The 15,790-nt window shown below is 57.7% G+C and overlaps 2 protein-coding genes and 1 long non-coding RNA gene across 14 annotated transcripts in view; 1 reads left to right on the top strand and 2 right to left on the bottom strand.

Moving 5' to 3' along the window:
• The window catches only part of ADAMTS13 (ADAM metallopeptidase with thrombospondin type 1 motif 13), a 31,772-nt gene extending 20,479 nt beyond the window's left edge, over positions 1 to 11,293 (bottom strand). For both annotated transcript variants that reach the window (XM_023629261.2, XM_070252040.1), the window contains exons 1-11: positions 11,082 to 11,293; positions 10,626 to 10,692; positions 9,235 to 9,515; positions 8,175 to 8,325; positions 6,878 to 7,017; positions 4,578 to 4,661; positions 4,155 to 4,279; positions 3,888 to 4,034; positions 2,379 to 2,519; positions 1,841 to 2,003; positions 946 to 1,050 (exon numbers count right to left, since the gene is read on the bottom strand). In XM_023629261.2, the coding sequence (XP_023485029.2) occupies positions 946 to 1,050; positions 1,841 to 2,003; positions 2,379 to 2,519; positions 3,888 to 4,034; positions 4,155 to 4,279; positions 4,578 to 4,661; positions 6,878 to 7,017; positions 8,175 to 8,325; positions 9,235 to 9,515; positions 10,626 to 10,692; positions 11,082 to 11,177 (1,500 nt within the window). In that variant the 5' untranslated portion in view covers positions 11,178 to 11,293. The remainder of the gene's footprint in view (positions 1 to 945; positions 1,051 to 1,840; positions 2,004 to 2,378; positions 2,520 to 3,887; positions 4,035 to 4,154; positions 4,280 to 4,577; positions 4,662 to 6,877; positions 7,018 to 8,174; positions 8,326 to 9,234; positions 9,516 to 10,625; positions 10,693 to 11,081) is intronic.
• Positions 11,294 to 13,216: 1,923 nt separating this feature from the next.
• On the bottom strand, positions 13,217 to 14,548 carry LOC138920841 (uncharacterized). Its single transcript, XR_011432749.1, has 2 exons — positions 14,286 to 14,548; positions 13,217 to 13,458 (listed from the first exon to the last, which is right to left on the bottom strand). It is a non-coding gene; the product is annotated as an uncharacterized lncRNA (long non-coding RNA).
• REXO4 (REX4 homolog, 3'-5' exonuclease) overlaps positions 14,311 to 15,790 on the top strand; it is a 19,351-nt gene continuing 17,871 nt past the window's right edge. For 3 of the 11 annotated variants that reach the window (XR_002803983.2, XM_023629250.2, XM_005605916.3), the window contains exon 1: positions 14,715 to 14,921. Coding sequence is in view for 2 of the 11 variants with exons in the window: in XM_070252048.1 (XP_070108149.1) it covers positions 14,383 to 14,541 (159 nt within the window). In the remaining 9 variants the exon portion in view is untranslated. Of the gene's footprint in view, positions 14,542 to 14,714; positions 14,922 to 14,943; positions 15,068 to 15,790 lie in introns of those variants that run through there. The other 8 variants (XM_070252048.1, XM_023629253.2, XM_023629252.2 and 5 more) reach the window with 6 other exon arrangements.

Below are 15,790 nucleotides of genomic sequence, written 5' to 3'. Positions count from 1 at the left end.
ATGAATGCATGCATGCGCCCCCCCATCCTGCTCGGGAAACCAGTGCTAAACAGAAGAGGGCAGACCACCAGCCTGTAGGACAGAGGAAGGGTCTGGCCACGCCTGGCAGAGGGGCAGGGAGGGGCGCTGAGGGCTGGAGGGAGCCGGAAGACGCGTGACTGTGCAGGCAAAGAGAAGGAGTGGGTAAGGGAGCTGGGCCACTCTGTCACTCAAAACCTCTGCCTTGGGGCCGGCTCCGTGGCCGAGTGGTTAGGTTCGCGCGCTCCCCTGCGGCAGCCCAGGGTTCGGATCCTGGGCGCGGACATGGCACCACTCGTCAGGCCATGTTGAGGCGGCGTCCCACATCCCACAACTAGAAGGACGTGCAACTAAGATATACAACTGTGTACGGGGGGGGTTGGGGAGATAAAGCAGAAAAAAAAAATTTTGCAACAGTTGTTAGCCCAGGTGCCAAACTTTAAAAAAAAAAAAAACAAAACCTCTGCCTTCTCTGTGAGGCCGGTGACAACACAGTCCCTGTCTCTAGGCCTGGGGAGGAGGAAGTGAGACCCAGCACCCCGCCTGGGAGCAGGTGTTCGGCGAACGCTGCTGTCTCTAGAACAGCGTGGAGGCCAGGACTGGGCTCCGGATCCCCACCCGCCTCGGCAGAGTCCTGAGCAAGCCCCTGGATGGTTACTGTTATCCTGTGAACCTGGAACAACTGCCCTGTCTCCGGGGCCTGTGGAGGGGCGCGACGAGCCACTGGGTGCAGGTGAGGCCTCCTGATCAGGTGACCAAGGACAGCTCCAGGCCCTCTGCCCTGGCTGACTGATGTTTTCCTGCCTCCCGCCCCAGGAATGAAGGCTGCAGGCTGCAGGTGCCCCATACGAGCACGTGCGAGTGCACACACACACACACACACACACACATGCACACGCGCACACACACACAAGCCCCTTCTCTGACCTTCTCCACGCCACACTCTGTCCCATCCAGGAGAGGAATGAGGAGGCGGCTGCAGCTGCTTTGGTCCAGGGGGTCTGTGTGGCAGGAGAGAGCCTGGCACATGTCCTAAGAAGGGAGATTGGCCGCCAACTTAGGGGCCACTAGGGCCTGTCGGGTCAGTGTCCAGCCTTAATTGTCCCTCCCAGACCACAGGACACACTGGCACAGCCACTATGCTGCTCTGTGGGCACTGGTGGCCAGGGAGGGTGGGCATGGCCAACTTCTCTATTGGGAACTGGGACAGTCACCAAGGCCCACAATCCTTTTAGGGACCCACAAAAATGTTTTAATTTCCTTTAAAATCAGAAGAAAAAACTATACTTTTGGGTCAAAAAAAGTTGTAATATGTAATATTATTTGTATTCATAACAATGTACACAAAACTGTTCATATTTTATAAAAATACTAAGACACAATTCTGAATATTTTGTGTAGCGCAAGGGGCCCATCAAAGTCCTGTGCAGCCCTGAGAGGAAGTCCGTCTTTGGGGTGCCTGCTCCCCTCACCGCCCCCCCTCCCCTGCCAGCTCATACCTCCGCTGTGGGTTCAGCTTGGAGGTCACTGCATTGGGTTGGAAGCCCTTGGTAATTGCCTTTTAGGATCAATGTCCACAGGCTCCTGGGCCATGCCAGGGTTGGCTCTACAAAATTTGTGGGGCCCAGTCAAAATGAAAATGTGGGATCCATTCACATTTGTTCAAAAATTGAGAATTTTGAGAGGTGACTGAGAGTGGGTGCTCCCAGCGCACAGTGGGCCATGATCTGGGCAGGGGAATCATTGGGCCTGGCAGAGGGAGCCCCAGGTACAGAGATGGGGTACAGCGACGTGCCATGTGCCCCACTGAGGGCAGACTCACGAGGTGCTCCCTGGTGAAGGTGCAGGCGACCGCTGTGGGGCCGAAGGTGACGCGGCACTGTTCGTCAGCACCATAGTAGAGGCCGGGGTGCCCCTCGGGAGGGTGCCCCGAGGACCGGGGCTGCAGCCCCGGTGGGTCCCACACGCAGCGCGCCCGTCCTGCGCTGCGACAAGGCCCCGGCTCAGGCCCCGGGGGAACACCGGGTGGGGGCGGAATGAAAGAGTGGGCGCAGGAGTTGAAAACGTTTGGAGGGGTGGGCTCGCACGAGCAGGGATGGGCGTTCTCAGCCATTGCCCCCGACCAAGAGCCGACCCTGGGCTAGCATGTGTCAAGCCCCGCCGGCGCGGAGTGGAGGTGGTGACTAAGCAGGTGGAGGGGTGATGGGGGGGTGCAGACGGAGGAGGGGCTCCGGAGGGATGGGATGGAGGGGTGGGTCGGAGGACGGGAAGTAGGGGTGCGCGGGAGGTGGCGATGGGGACTTAGGGAGGGGCGGGCGGGGTGGAGACGGGCAGCGGGTGGGGCTGAGGGATGCGGCTACCTGAGCAGATGCAGCAGCTGCCTGCGACTGCAGGCGGACCACGCGAGGCCCCCGCGGGCGGGTGCGGCGCCGTCGGCCGCCATCACGTGGCCGCTGGGCCCGCAGTCGCTGCCGGGCGCGCCGTCGTGCTCCAGGCCGAAGCTGCGCGGAGGGGCAGGGGCGGCGCTGAGCGCGGCGGCCGGGGTCCCCGCTCTGGGCCTGGCCGCCCTCGGGCCCCAGCGCGTGGCGACCTTTCGGACCGGATCGCGCCCTGGCCCCGCCACCAGCTAACCCGCTGGGTGGAGAGAGTCGAATGGCCGCCCTGCCTCAGTTTCCCACCCGAGGGAACGTTGGGCAGGCCAGGTGGCTCCCGCCGCTTTTGGCTAATAAATATCAAGACTTTACAAATGTGCCGGCCAAGCTAATCCATGGTGTTATATGTCTGGGGAGGATGGGGCTCGAGGGCCCTTTGGGGGTCGCCGACCATCACTTTCTTGGTCTGGGGCCTGGCTCAATGTTTGAAGTCATCGACTGCATGTACAGGATGGTTAAATAAAAAGTCCGAGAAAATGTGCGGACCTTTGGCCATCGTTTTCAATGCCTTGTTTTTTTCCCTCCGAACAAAACAGAGGAATTGTGATGGGGGTGGCGCAGAGATCAAGTGGAGGCCCAGAGCTGGAGGAAAAGTGGAGCTGGAGTGGGCAGATGTGGGGTAAGGAGCTCCAGCCTTGTTGGCGGAGCCTGGCCCCCAGCGGAGACAGGGGGCGGCCGTGAATTCCACCGCAGCGCTCAGAGCAAGGGGAAGGAGTGGGGGCTGCGGGCCAGGAAGACAGTCTCAGTTCTTACTTTAGGAGTCGCTGTACTATTTTAATTTTACAGCAGGTGGGTGTTACTTTCATAACTAAAAGAAACTCACCACTTTAGGTAAATGGTAATAGGAGCAAAGATTTGCCTACAGAATGTGTAACATTCATAACAGGAAAACTTTGGAAATAACCTAAATATCCAACAATAAGGGATTAATTAAATACATTATAGTGCATACAAAAAGTACATATATTGCAAAAGACCTGAGAGAAACGCTTGGGATATATTGTTACATAAAAAAGCAGGTAACAAACTAAAATACCGTATAATCCCAATTTTGCAAGTAAAAAATTTGTGTGTGTGTCAAGAAAAGACTAAAATTAAATACAAAATGTGAACAGATGTTGTCTCTAAGTGGTGGGCTTGGGAGAATTTTTACAGCCTGCTTTTTCTTTACCTGAATTTCCTGCAAAACTTATTTTCTAATTGCTGAGTTTGTTTTGCTTGTTTTTTGGGGGTAAAAAAGTTCTTTTTAATTATTTGGTTATCAAGAAGTATCAGATTTCCTAGCCCTTGCCCCCCACCCTCCCTAGTGCATTGGGGTCACGGACACAGGTTCCTTCCAGACTCTCCCAGGGTCCACTGCCAGCTGTGACCTTCCCTCCTGGGGACCGAGGTCAGCTCCTTGGCCTGAGCTAGGGAACAGCTAGGGAGGCCACATACCTGTGCCCAATCTCATGGGCGATGGTGACCCCCAGGTCGAAGCCGGTATCCTCAGTGATGAGGCAGCTCCAAGAGGAGGAGCAGGCACCCCCCAGCTGGGTGACCCCCCGCACCTGCCGGTTGCCATCAGGCAACTCCAGGTCAAACCTCGGGAAGAGAGAACAGATACCCTGGCGGTGCTGAGGGGCCTACCCGCTGCCATGACACCTTGCAGAGAGCAGGAGCAGTTCCCAGGCAGCCTGGCACACCCTCAGGGAGCTTGGCTACCTGGTGATGTAGAGAACCAGGTCGGCATGCCTGGGATCCGTGTCGTCCTGGGGGTTGACCGTCCTGCTCCACTCACAGACGCTCCGCAGTGACGAGGTGATGTTGGCTGTGATATCTGGAGCATCCTGGAGGGAGGGGGCAGTAATAGAGCTGGTGTTTATGGGATCCACACCAAGCGGGGGTCTGACTACTGCTGGCATCTCAGACAATCCTCCTAACAATCCTACTACTGTTCCATATTCCGGATGAGGAGACTGAGGCTCAGCAGTGCTGAGTGCCGGGGCAGAGCAGGGATCTGGGTTGGGGTCTGGCTGGCTGGAAGCCCTGCCATCACCCCCGCTGCTCTGTGGTCATCCGCAAGAAGAGGTTAAAGAGTACAGGAATAGGCTCTCCAGTACTCTGGGCTTCCAGCTCGGCGCCTACCTCGGGCCGCGTCAGGATGACCATCTTCACCAGGTGCACTCGGAACTGAGCCCCCAGGGATGGGTCCCTCAGCAGTTCTGACCCCTGTGGAAGGAGGGCAAGTGGGAGAAGTGACACATATGGGTGGGTGTGGCCAGCTTCCAGCAGCTTCTGACTTCCAGGGCCCGCCACAGGGGGGCCTGGAGAGGATGCTCCATCAGCGTGGAGGGGGGCCCCCAAAATGCTAGTCCTTGGGCTGAGAGCCAGCCATAGAGAGAGCCAGATCTGCTTCTGGTCCTCCCACTGCTCATGGCTCAGGAAGGCCAACCACCACAAAGAAAAGAAACCCTGAAACATGTGGGTAATTGTCATTACTCTAGAAGATTCCATTCAAACATTGCTTCCTCGGACTGGATTCACCCTGTCCTTTCTCATCTCCATTGATCCGCCTGTAACACATTTCTCTCCACCTCTGCTTGTTTAACCGACCCACCTCCATGGGGAGGCACTAGGGGCTCCCCCTCCTCCATGAGCCCTTTCCTGTGCACCCCAGTGAGAAGGCCCCCCGCCAGGCTCCTGGCCCTCTCAGTACATCTGTCAAGATGCCCGTCATGGTAGACTTGTTCTGTGGTTGTTTGCACCAGTTTGTCCTCTAATGGGACATGGCGCCCGAGAGAGCAAACACAGCTTATCACTGCCCCCAGCTGACCCGTGTCTGATCCAGGCTCCGCCACTTCCTACCTGCACACTTAGGATCCTGTTCACTAAGCTCGGATTAGTTTGTTTCCTAAGTTAGTTTCCTCATTTGTAAAAGGGAGATAAAGCCTTCCGTGGCTGTTGGCAGACTTAGGAACAACGCGGCTGTCCAGTGCTGACGATGGCCATTAACACAATCGACACCATCTGGGCCGGAGCCAGTCTTGCATCTCTCTGCCCCCTCACCATCCTCAGTCCTCATAAAACAGATCAAATGACCAGAGGGAGCATGGCTAGATTACTGAATTTCGGCATATTAAAAATGAGGAGCCCCTCAAAGCTTGAAAACAATAGCTTTCAAGTAACTTAGAGGGAATATTTGTCACCTCTGGGCCTGCAGGCAGAAAAGCTAAGCAGGCTTGTTCTGGACCTGGACCAGGTCTGCAAGGGGGCAGGACCACATGGGTATAGCCCTGGGACTCAGACTCCCTGTGGACTGGGAGGCCCAGAGAACCCCTGGGGACATGGAGGGGGCTCGAGACTGGTGGAACTTTTCCTTTTGTCCAAAATAGGTAGGGACCAAGTAGTTCCGAGTACCCCACATTCTAAGGGGGCTGCCCGCCCTCCAGAGCCAACTTAACAACGGTGGCAGTGCCAGCCCTGCCACAGCCAGCACCTCCTCAAGCCCCCTCCCCATCCCTGCAGGGGACCAGGGGGGAGAGGGGAGGGCCTGGAGTTGTCAGTCATCACCTAAGACTAATTTCCTAAATGTTCATAAATTCCCTTCAAGTCAGAACTTTTTGAAAAATCGTCAGTGTCTGAATTGCACGAGTTTCTTCCTATCGCGTCTGACTTCGCTGCACTGTGGCTGGTGACGCTGAGCTCATGGCATCCATCCCCTGATGTTGTGCAGGCCTGCCTGGTAGCCTAGAGTTGCAGTCGTTCCTGTGTGTGTCTCATGAGTGAATTCTCCGGCAGTTGGGCACAGGGTTTCCTACAGCCCTTCAAATTAAATGTCTAGTGAGGTTGTTGAAACACCTGTTTCCTTGTCTTGGAGATATTGGTTAGCGTGGGTCCTGCTTCCTGCCCCATCTTTACCCCTGGAGGCAGAGTGGAGGGGAGACCTGCAGAGATGGGGCACCTGCAAGAAGGGCCATGGGAGAGGCCAGGGTGAGGCAGCCCCGCTGGGTGCCGGGCAGCGCTGGCTGAGGTTCCCATGGGTCGAATAGACATCAGGGCAGAGGCCAGGCTTGAGGGTCCCCTGGGCGAAGGGACCCAAGTAGAAAGAGGCTTTGGGGTGCACTAGGGAGCGGAGAGGGGTTCCCGGTCCTCACCCATCTCCGCTCCAGGTGAGGAAGTGGGAAGAGGAAGGAAAGAGCAGACCACGCTGCCCCCCTCCAGGGTCCCTGGGCTCCACACGTGGCCCGGCCTCAGGTTTACACCAACACTCAATCCACCGAGTTCAAACACCAGATAAGGCAGCCCACTGACATCCCACCAGAGCCTCCTGAGGATGGGCGGGTCACGGTTCTCGAGGACAGTCGCTGCCCCAGTGGATCCATGAGTCCACTCCCTGCGGTCAGCGCCGTCCATCCCCAGAGTCCACTCCCCAGGCAAGCACTTACCATGTTGAGGTTGGTGAGCACGTAGCGCTCCGTGTCATCCTGGTGAGCCTGGTAGACGTCGGGGCCCACGGCCACCAGCAGCTCCAGGTGCAGGATGCTCCCAGCAGCCCGTCTCTGGAGGCGAGGGGAAGGAGGACGGCCTGGCAAGGGGGAGGCAGGGCTGAGAAGGAAGTTTCTAGAAAGCAGGTGAAATATGGCCTTGGACACCTGGTCAGTCGTCCCCACGACCCCCATGGCCCCACAGCCAGGCCTCTCCATCACCCTTGCTCCTGGGCTTGGAGACACAGTGGGGAGCCGCATCTCTGCCACTCATCAGCATGGGGTCGAGGGAGTCAGTGGGCCAGGCAGATCCTCATCTTCCTCATGGGGAGGGCCCGGTGACGGGCCTGCCTGGTAGCCCCCGCGGGCCCTGCTCTGCGCCCTCCTCTCAGAGCCCCTCCTGCCCTCCTGGAGCCAGCCTCTCGGCGCCCCAGGCACTGGCTCCCTCAGATGCCCAGGAGCTGATTCAGGAGCTTTTGGTCCTCCAGGCTCCTCAGGAGTAAACGTGCTCAGAGGGTTGAGAGGTCCCAAGCTCTCACACGTCACTCTACGTTGTGACCTTTAGAACCAGTGCAGCTGGCCAGCTCACGGGAAAGGCTGCGGGTCTCGGAGGATGGCCTTCTCAAGTCAAGGACTTGCATCTTACCCCCCACAAGAGCCCGGGTCCTTTTAGTGACTGGGCATTTCAGGGCATGGGAAAGGGCCAGATGGCAGCACGGGACCCAGGAGGGGGCTACTGTGTGACTTTTATGTATTCGGGTCACCCCAAAGCTCCAGGTGCCTGCTCTGCCTCCCAGATGCCCCTCTGGGCACATGCTGGAGAACGGGGTCACCCCCAAGATGGCAAGTAAAGCCCAAGACACCACCTGCTGGCACCCCCATAAGCCTGGAGTGGCCGCTCCCCTCCGCCCCCATCTTTGGGCCTCTGGATTCCCATCTGGAGCCTGGGAAATATCAGTCACCACTGCCCTGCTCGTCCCAGACTCCAATAGCACGTGCCTGTGAACATGATTTGTAATCTGTGAAGGGCTGTTCACAGGTGGGAGGTCTACCTGTCCACCTAGCAGACAGTTTGGGGGCATAGCTGGTGGTTACTTGTTCCCCTGTCCTATAAGCTGGGCACTCCCCTATATCCTAAAGAAGATGGCTTCATCAGAGTGGGGTATTTTGCACAGCCCCTGGGCATCAGAGAGAGCTGGTCCTTCCCCCATAGGTATCCTTGATGGCAGCCCCACCCTCCCTCTCCCAAGAGCTGTACCTTGGATGACCCCTGGGACCATGGGGGCCATAGGGGCGAGCCTGTGGATCAGGTGGGGCTGGGCACCGCCCCAGTGAGGCACCAGCTGCCGGTGCTGCCTCCTCACTGGCTGGACGTAAAGCCTGTCTGCACCCACCAGGATGTCGCCCTCCTGGGAAGAGAGAGCAGCCTGGAACACACAGCCCACTCCCCACTGCAGGAGAGGGCCTCTCTGGGGCATCACAGCGCCGAATATGGACTTGCCCTGAGCCCTCTCCAAGGGCTCCTCCCCAAGTCCAGGGTCCATCTTTGTGGGACAGCGAGGGACCCGCACCCTTCTGGGGCTGCGCTCACTGCCCACAACCTGCTGCCAGCCCTCCACTGCCCACATTCCAATCCCCCCTCACACACACGGCCTTCGGTCCCCAGTCTGCAGGGCCTGGTAAAGCCCCTTGGGGGTCCCACATGTACGAGAACGGAGAGGGTCTCCAGGGACTAGCTAGGCCTGAGCTAATGAACAGCATTGCCAGTGACCAGATCGACCCTGAGTGGCATCTGTCCTGGCCCAGGCTGGGCCTCCCAACCCGGGAGCCAGGGGGCAGCAGCATGCGGCGTGTATAATGATGTCAACGGCTCTGGCTTGTTGAGCGATGCCTTGTGACAGACTTTGCATGGACAGGTGACACTAGTCCTCGTGATGGCCCAAGAGGCAGATGCTGTCTCCACCATTTCTCACTTGAAGACACTGAGACCTGGTCGAGCTATTGGCCCAAGGTCGTCTGTACTAAGTAGCAGAACTGGAATCTGAACTCAGAAGTTGGGCTGCAAAGCCCTCGTTCTTTTCATTTCCCATCCTCCAGGTTTGTACCTGGCTCTGCCACCTGTCAGCTCGGTGGCCCTGGGAAACTCAGCTGGCTTTTCTGAGCTTCAGTGGAACACGGTCCCGGCGCATCTGATATTAGGCAAAGATGTAGCATCTGGCCACGTGGTAGGGGGTTGGGGGACATCTTCACACCACGGGGTCCCACCAGCCACACCCCAGGACAACCTCTCCCTGTTGGCAGCCCGAGCTCCCACTCACCAAGTGACCCGAGCAGTAGGTGGCCCTGGCCACTGTGCCGGGGGGCAGCAGGGCGCGGCCTCCCGTGAAGCAGTGGTGGGGTGGCCCCCTCAGCAGCTGGAAGGAGGCGTTCACCATGCGCTCGCTGATGAAGGAGGCAGCGAGGATGCCCAGCTCGGGCCCGAAAGAGAAGGTAAAGAGCTGTCCCAGGGCGCGCAGGGAGCAGAGAGGGTCCCTGCAGCGTGGCCCCCTGAGCCCATCCTCGCAGACACAGGTGAGTGGGGCCACATCGAATCGGGGCACTGCAGGAGATAGGCTGCCTCACTCACCCCTGTTCGGCGTCCCCTGGCCTCCTGCCCAGGGAGGGGCCCAAAGCTGTCCCCTTTGGTGAGAGTTAGTGAGGAACCTGGGGGCCTGGGCTCCAGTCCAGCTCCTCTCAGCTCTCAGGGTGGTGGACAGCAAGTCCCCTCTCCAATCTTGGCCTTGCCTGGGGGTGGACCCGTGCTCAGCACACTAGCCTTGCCTTGGAACACGTTTCATGAGCAGTGTCATGAGCTCCAACAGGCAAAACAGGTACATGAGCAGCCTCTGTGGAAAGCAGGAGCCCAAGGCCATCACCGCCCTTCTCCAGCCATCTCCCTAGCCCAGAGGTAGCCCCAGAGGGCTTGGGGACCCCAGGTAGTGATCTAGCTCTCCAGGAAGGGTAGAGCTAGAGGGACCTGGGGTATGCGATATACAAGTTCTCAGCCCCCACACCCCACAGTCGGCCCCAGCCGGCCCTCCAGCATGGTCCCCTGGCCCCCTAGCACGGTCCCCCTGGCCCCAAGCACGGCCCCAGGCATTGGTCGGTGTGCATCTGACCCAGACCACAGAGGATTTAGTCACAAGTGGGACATCCCTGAATTCTCTCCACCCTGACCACTAGCCCACCTTACCTCTGGTCCCCATTAGCCTTTTGATCAAAGCGACCAATGGCCCTAGTGAGAAAGGGGGCTGGCACCCCGGATGAGGCCACAAACACGGACCACGGGTGACAGGGGAAAAGGCTTTGCCTGGAGCTTGACCCAACGCCTATCTTGCTTCTCACAGAAGGGATAAATATTTACATCCATGGCCTGAAAATCAGTCGGCCCAAGGGAGGCCCAGGGGGCAGAAGGCCCAGCTAATTAGTAAGCATTCTCTTGAAATACGGAGCAGAATCCTGAGGTCAGAACCCCAGCTCTGTCCAGAACCCCCAGACCAGCTTTTATCAACTTGGCAGGAAGTAACAGAGTTAATTAACAGGGATGATGGCAGCAGCTCTAACTTCTCCCAGCAAAGCCACCAAAAGTCCCAGACCCCGGACGCAATGGTGAGATACCCCCGCAGGCTCTGAGAAAGTCCCCTTGCTAAGAAGGCTCCAGGACAAGTACCTTTTACAGTAGTGTCAGGACCAAAGTAAGAAGTCACTTCCTCTGGTTCCAAAGCCTGGAGAAATTGCTGCAAGACGCAAGGACAAGTGAGGAGACACGAGGAAGGGGGAGAAGGGAGCTGGGAGAGGAGCGAGGAGCAGGGGGGGAGCTACAGACAGAGCAGGAGAGGGAGAGAAAGGACGGAGGATGAAGAGGCAGAGAGGAGCCACTCACACCACACGGGTTAGACCGCGTCTGCGCCTCACAAAGGAGCGGACGGTTCGGGGAAGCCAATTCGTCCTTCAGTGAGCACCCTTCATCCCCTGAACCCCAGCTCAGACTCCCCGGCCCACTGCAAACCCCAAAGCCCAAAGAACACCCCTACTCTGCCCAAAGGCTCTTTGGCACCCTCTCTCTTCACAGGGAACCCACCTTCAGCACCCAGAAGAGCTCAGATTCCCACCCCAGGTCCCCCACCTGCTGGAAATCAGAGAGTCCCCAGCAGCCCAGGAGAAGGAAGGCAGAAGTGAGGATTCCCTGCACGCATCTTCCCCAGAGCTGAAGTTCGCTCATCCTCAGGGAAGCCAGAGAGCTGTGGTGACTGGAAATCTAGTCCTTGCGGAATGTGACAGACCCCGCTGGCTGGGCAGGCGGGAGGATCAGGCTGTGTTTACTCTTGATAGCTTCCTCCCAGAGCAGGGCCATGGGGGTGGGTGGCCTGCAGTCTCCTCCTGCTGCAACCTGGGTCTTGCACTGGGTTGGTCCTTGGTTCAGAGCACCCCCACCGGATCCTGCACCCTGCGATGGGGCTGGGCCGGGCAGCCCCGTCTGGAGGAGGGAGCCCCAGATCAGGGATCTGGAGCTGCAGATTCATGCAGAATGCTGTGACCGCGTGGGCTGGCTCTCCCCTGACCAGGGAGAGGCTGTACCAAAGGCACCACCGTTCAGGCCTCGGACAACCTGCTGTCCTCCACTGACATCCCTGTTTTCCATAATCAGTCCCCACTCTCCTGTCCTCATTCCCCTCCCCACCCAGCGCAGACTCCAGACCCTGGTATCCTCACTCCCTGGCGCATGCTCCTCTGCCTCATTCCCTCCCACTCAGCTAGCGCTGTTCTGTGCCTGCACCTGAGGGACAGTCACAGAGCCAGGTTGGTGGCACCACACTGCACTCAGCATCACAGACCACCTGGCAGTCCACTCCACTTCCTGGAAGGGCCTCAGTCACACTCTCCAAAGCACTATTTTCCACTCCCTCACAGCTCCAGGACGCCTCCCCCCAACTCAGCTGATGGCTGGCAGGGGGATGGCCGTTGGTTCCCCACCAGCCCCCTTCACATCCTCTGTCATCAGGGAGGACACACCTATCCATCCATTCTGGGCCAATCCATTTTCCCAGCCCAGGTGTCAGAGCTGCATTGATTCTGAGGTCTCGGCCATCCTGCGATTCCCCCTTTTTCCTTCACAGGCATTCCACCCAGTGAAGGGTGTGCTCTCCTAACTCCATCTCTGTGACTGCTTCCTGGAGACCCAGACCGACACACTGCCCTCATCCCAGCCACGTCATCGCTGGCCTGGGCAACTGTAATCAGCCCTAACTGTCTCCCTCTTTCTCTTTCACTCCCCTCCCCATCCCATTTCTCACACAGAGGGGCAATGATCTTTAAAAAACTCTAGTCAGACTCCATCACTCCTCAGCTTTAAAATAATCGATGGCTCCCCTTTGCCCTTAGAATAAAATGTCCAAACTCCTTCCCACAGCCTCCAAGGCTCTGTAATGTGTATCTGGCCCCTGCCCATCCCTCTGCCTGCCTCTCAGACCCTCTCCCCTTTGCTCACAGAGCTTTAGCCACACCAGCCTTCTTTCCATTCCTCAAATACATCAAATACTTTGCTGTTCCCTCTGAGCCTCGGTCTTCACATTCAAGTTTCAGCTCAAGTGTCTCCTCCTCCAAGAGGCCTTCCCTCATGACCCTGTCTAAGGGCCCCTCCCAGGCAGGGTTGCCACACTTAGAAAATAAAAATCAGATGAGGCCAGCCCCATGGCCGAGTGGTTAAGATCAGGAGTTCTGCTTCAGTGCCCCAGGGTTTTGCCAGTTTGGATCCTGAGTGCAGACATGGCCCCGCTCATCAAGCCATGCTGAGGTGGCGTCCCACACAGCACAACCAGTGGCACTCACAGCTAGAATACACAACTATGTAGTGGGGGTCTTTGGGGAGAAGAAGAAGAAAAGAAAAGATTGGCAACAGCTGTTTTCTCAGGTTCCAATCTTTAAAGAAAAAAGAAAAAATCAGGACATCCAGTCAAATTTGAATTTCAGATAAATAACAATTTTTTTAGAATAAACATGCCCCAAATATTACAACTATTGCACAGGACATATTTATTTATACTAAAAATTATTCCTTAGCTGAAATTCCTATTTCTCTGGGCGTCCTGCGTTTTGTTTGGTCACCTTACCTCTGGTCAGTCTCCACCACCACATCCCATCTTTTCATCCTCATGGCAGTTATTGCCACCACAATTGTCTTGTTGGTGTATTATCTGTCTTTCCCCAAAGCCCCGGCTACCCCTACTCCCCCCAGAGACTCAGACGGAAGCTTTAGGGAAGTGGAGGCCTCCTCTGTGCTGTTTATTGAGGTATTGTCAGGGCCGGGCGTGGTGTGCTAGCAATTTATTATTATTGTTGTGTCCACCGAAAGAAAGAGTCTAGGTGACATTAGCGGAGGAGCTTATCAATAATTGGTGTGAGGAGTTTGAACCTGGGGAAACCATTCCACAGAGCCCTCTGATGGGGCTGCTTGAGGGGTGTGGGATTAGGTGCAGCCTATGGCTCTTTCACAAACAGTGCACCTGCAGGGAAGAGGAACAGAAAAAAAACTTACAACCAGATTTCATATAAGTCGAAAAAAAGGGGGTAGAGCCTATTTGGGCTTCTCTCTAGATTTACATCGAAGGTGACACAAACGAGAATTCCTTGGTAATTATATGTCAAACAAGTTCAGAGATGCTGATGTTATCTGTGTGTGGAGGGGGGTGAGGATCAGGGTCCTTGACTATTCCCTCGATCTCTAAGAACGCAGGTGGGGAGAGGGAGAGCGAGCTACCCTTTATCTCTTCCTGCTGTGGCTCTGTCCGGTGGCCTCCTGGGTCAGGAGGTGTGGGGTTCAAGGTCATTTGACACAGACTGACCATGGTCTGCGCGGCCGCTTCCCAGGACAGCGTGGATGTTACTGCACTGACTTAAAGCCTATGCGGTTTGCTCGCTAGATTCGCCTGCTACACCACGGAGACGGGTCCCAAAAATCCGTCCACAGTTGTTAGTACATTAATATACAACATTTACGAGGATGCTTTAGTATTATCCTCTGGTATCGCTGAAGTGCCTTTGCAGCCCACGCTCTGGTAAACCGGGCTGTACGACCCGGGGGCCTCCTCCCTGTCCCTGGGCCTCAGTTTCCCCCTGCACAAGGAAGAGAGCCCGGCGAGGCAGAGAGCGCGGGCAGCTGCCGGGAGGGGAGTGGCCCGGGTCCCCTCGCGCCGTCCGCCCCGCCGAGTCCCCCAGGCCCGGCCGCCCAGCGACCCCTGGCGGCTGCCTGCGCCCCGCGCTCTGCCGTCCCAGTCGCGGTGCTACACCGACAGCGGCCCCCCAGTCCCCTTCTGGCGCCTACGTTTCTCACCCCCCTCTCGGATCTCGGTGAGATCCCGGGCTTATCCCAACCCGATCCCAGGTCGCCGAGCCCGACCGCCGCTGGCTGGGGTGTTGGCCCTTTTCTCATGCGGACAAAGAGCCCCGCGCTGCTCCCAGTCGTGCGGAACCTGAGGCGAAGGCCCGGTTTCCAGTCGGTCGGGGAGAGGCGAGCACTTCCGGGGGTTAGGGCGCACGTGCCGAGACGCGCGCGTGTGCTTCCGAGGTCGCTTCCGGGGTCCCTCCAGGTGGGAGTCGCGGGGGCGGCTGCGCCTGTGCTCGGGGACAGAGCCGTCCGGGACCGGGAATGGGCGCAGGTGGCGGGCCGCGCGCGGGGCGGGCGGGGGGCGCGGGACGCCGTCCCCGGCGTGGCCGCCGCGCTCCGGCGTCGGGCCCCGGGGTCCCCGCTCGGCGCCGGGGCGGGGACGGCGGGACGGGGCGGGGCGGCCCCGCGGCTGGGCCCGGGCTCGCCGAGAAGCTCATTCGGAAGAAAAGCAAGAAGAAAAGGTTGTGTCACAGCAAGGCGCGGGAGGTACGCGGGAAACCGGGAAGCGGCCCTGGAGGTGCCGTGGTGCGGCCTCCAAAGGCTCCAGAAGACTTTTCCCCAAACTGGAAGGCGCTGCAGGAGGTAAGACTCGCGCCGCTCCTGTCCCGGTGGCCGCCGATCCGGAAAAGGAGGGAGCGCGTGGGACCCAGAGGAGGCCGATCGGAGTGAAACCTCGTCCGCAGAGCTTCTTGCAAGAACAGTGGCCTGTCGACGGAGCTCGCGAACTCGTGGGTAGAGGATTCTAGCAATACTTAGGGCTTTTAAGTCTGTAGTAGTTGATGACAGGTACTCCCGGGCACCGAGCTCTTAAAATGTGCGGACGCTGCCATGTGAGCTGTGTATGTGTTCCAGCTCCTTTATCATTTCCGTTTCACGGGTGAGGAAACCCGCCCGAGGGATTAAATAAGTTGTCCAAGATTGCAGAACCCGGAGTCTGGGGCTAGAGCCCCTGCTCAATGCTAAGTGGTACCCACTGCCTCTCTGGGCATCGGTGGCCAGTACTCAGGGAGATGTTACTCTCTGCCGGGTGCTGTTCCCTGTGCTTCCCTCCTGACTTCTCTCCGCCTCCCCTGGAGGTAGCTGCTGCTGTTATCGCTGTGTTCTAGGTGAGGAAACGGAGGCAGTGAGCTTAAGGGACTTGACGCAGGTCACATAGCTAGTAAACGGCAGGCTGGGGTTCGGAGTCACCCACTGGGGCGTGAATTTTTGCTCTTTGCTACTACTGACCTTCAGTCTCTTGTGCAATTTTCTGGAGTTTGTTGCAGAGCTTCAGAGTGACCGAGAGCACAGAGAAGAGCTTCTTAACAGGGCCCGATATCTTAGGGGGAAAGTCCTGATAATTCTCCTGTCTTCAAACAGGACTGATGAAATTCCCACGGGCCCCCCAGGTTTCTGTGTGATTTCTGTAACTGTCTCTTTGTGTTTTTCTTTCTCTCAAGAAAGTAAAGCAA

Source organism: Equus caballus, chromosome 25 (genome assembly GCF_041296265.1).
Source record: "Equus caballus isolate H_3958 breed thoroughbred chromosome 25, TB-T2T, whole genome shotgun sequence".
Lineage (NCBI taxonomy): Eukaryota > Metazoa > Chordata > Mammalia > Perissodactyla > Equidae > Equus > Equus caballus.
Note: the sequence above shows the minus strand (reverse complement) of the source record. Positions and strands in the feature narration are given on the sequence as shown.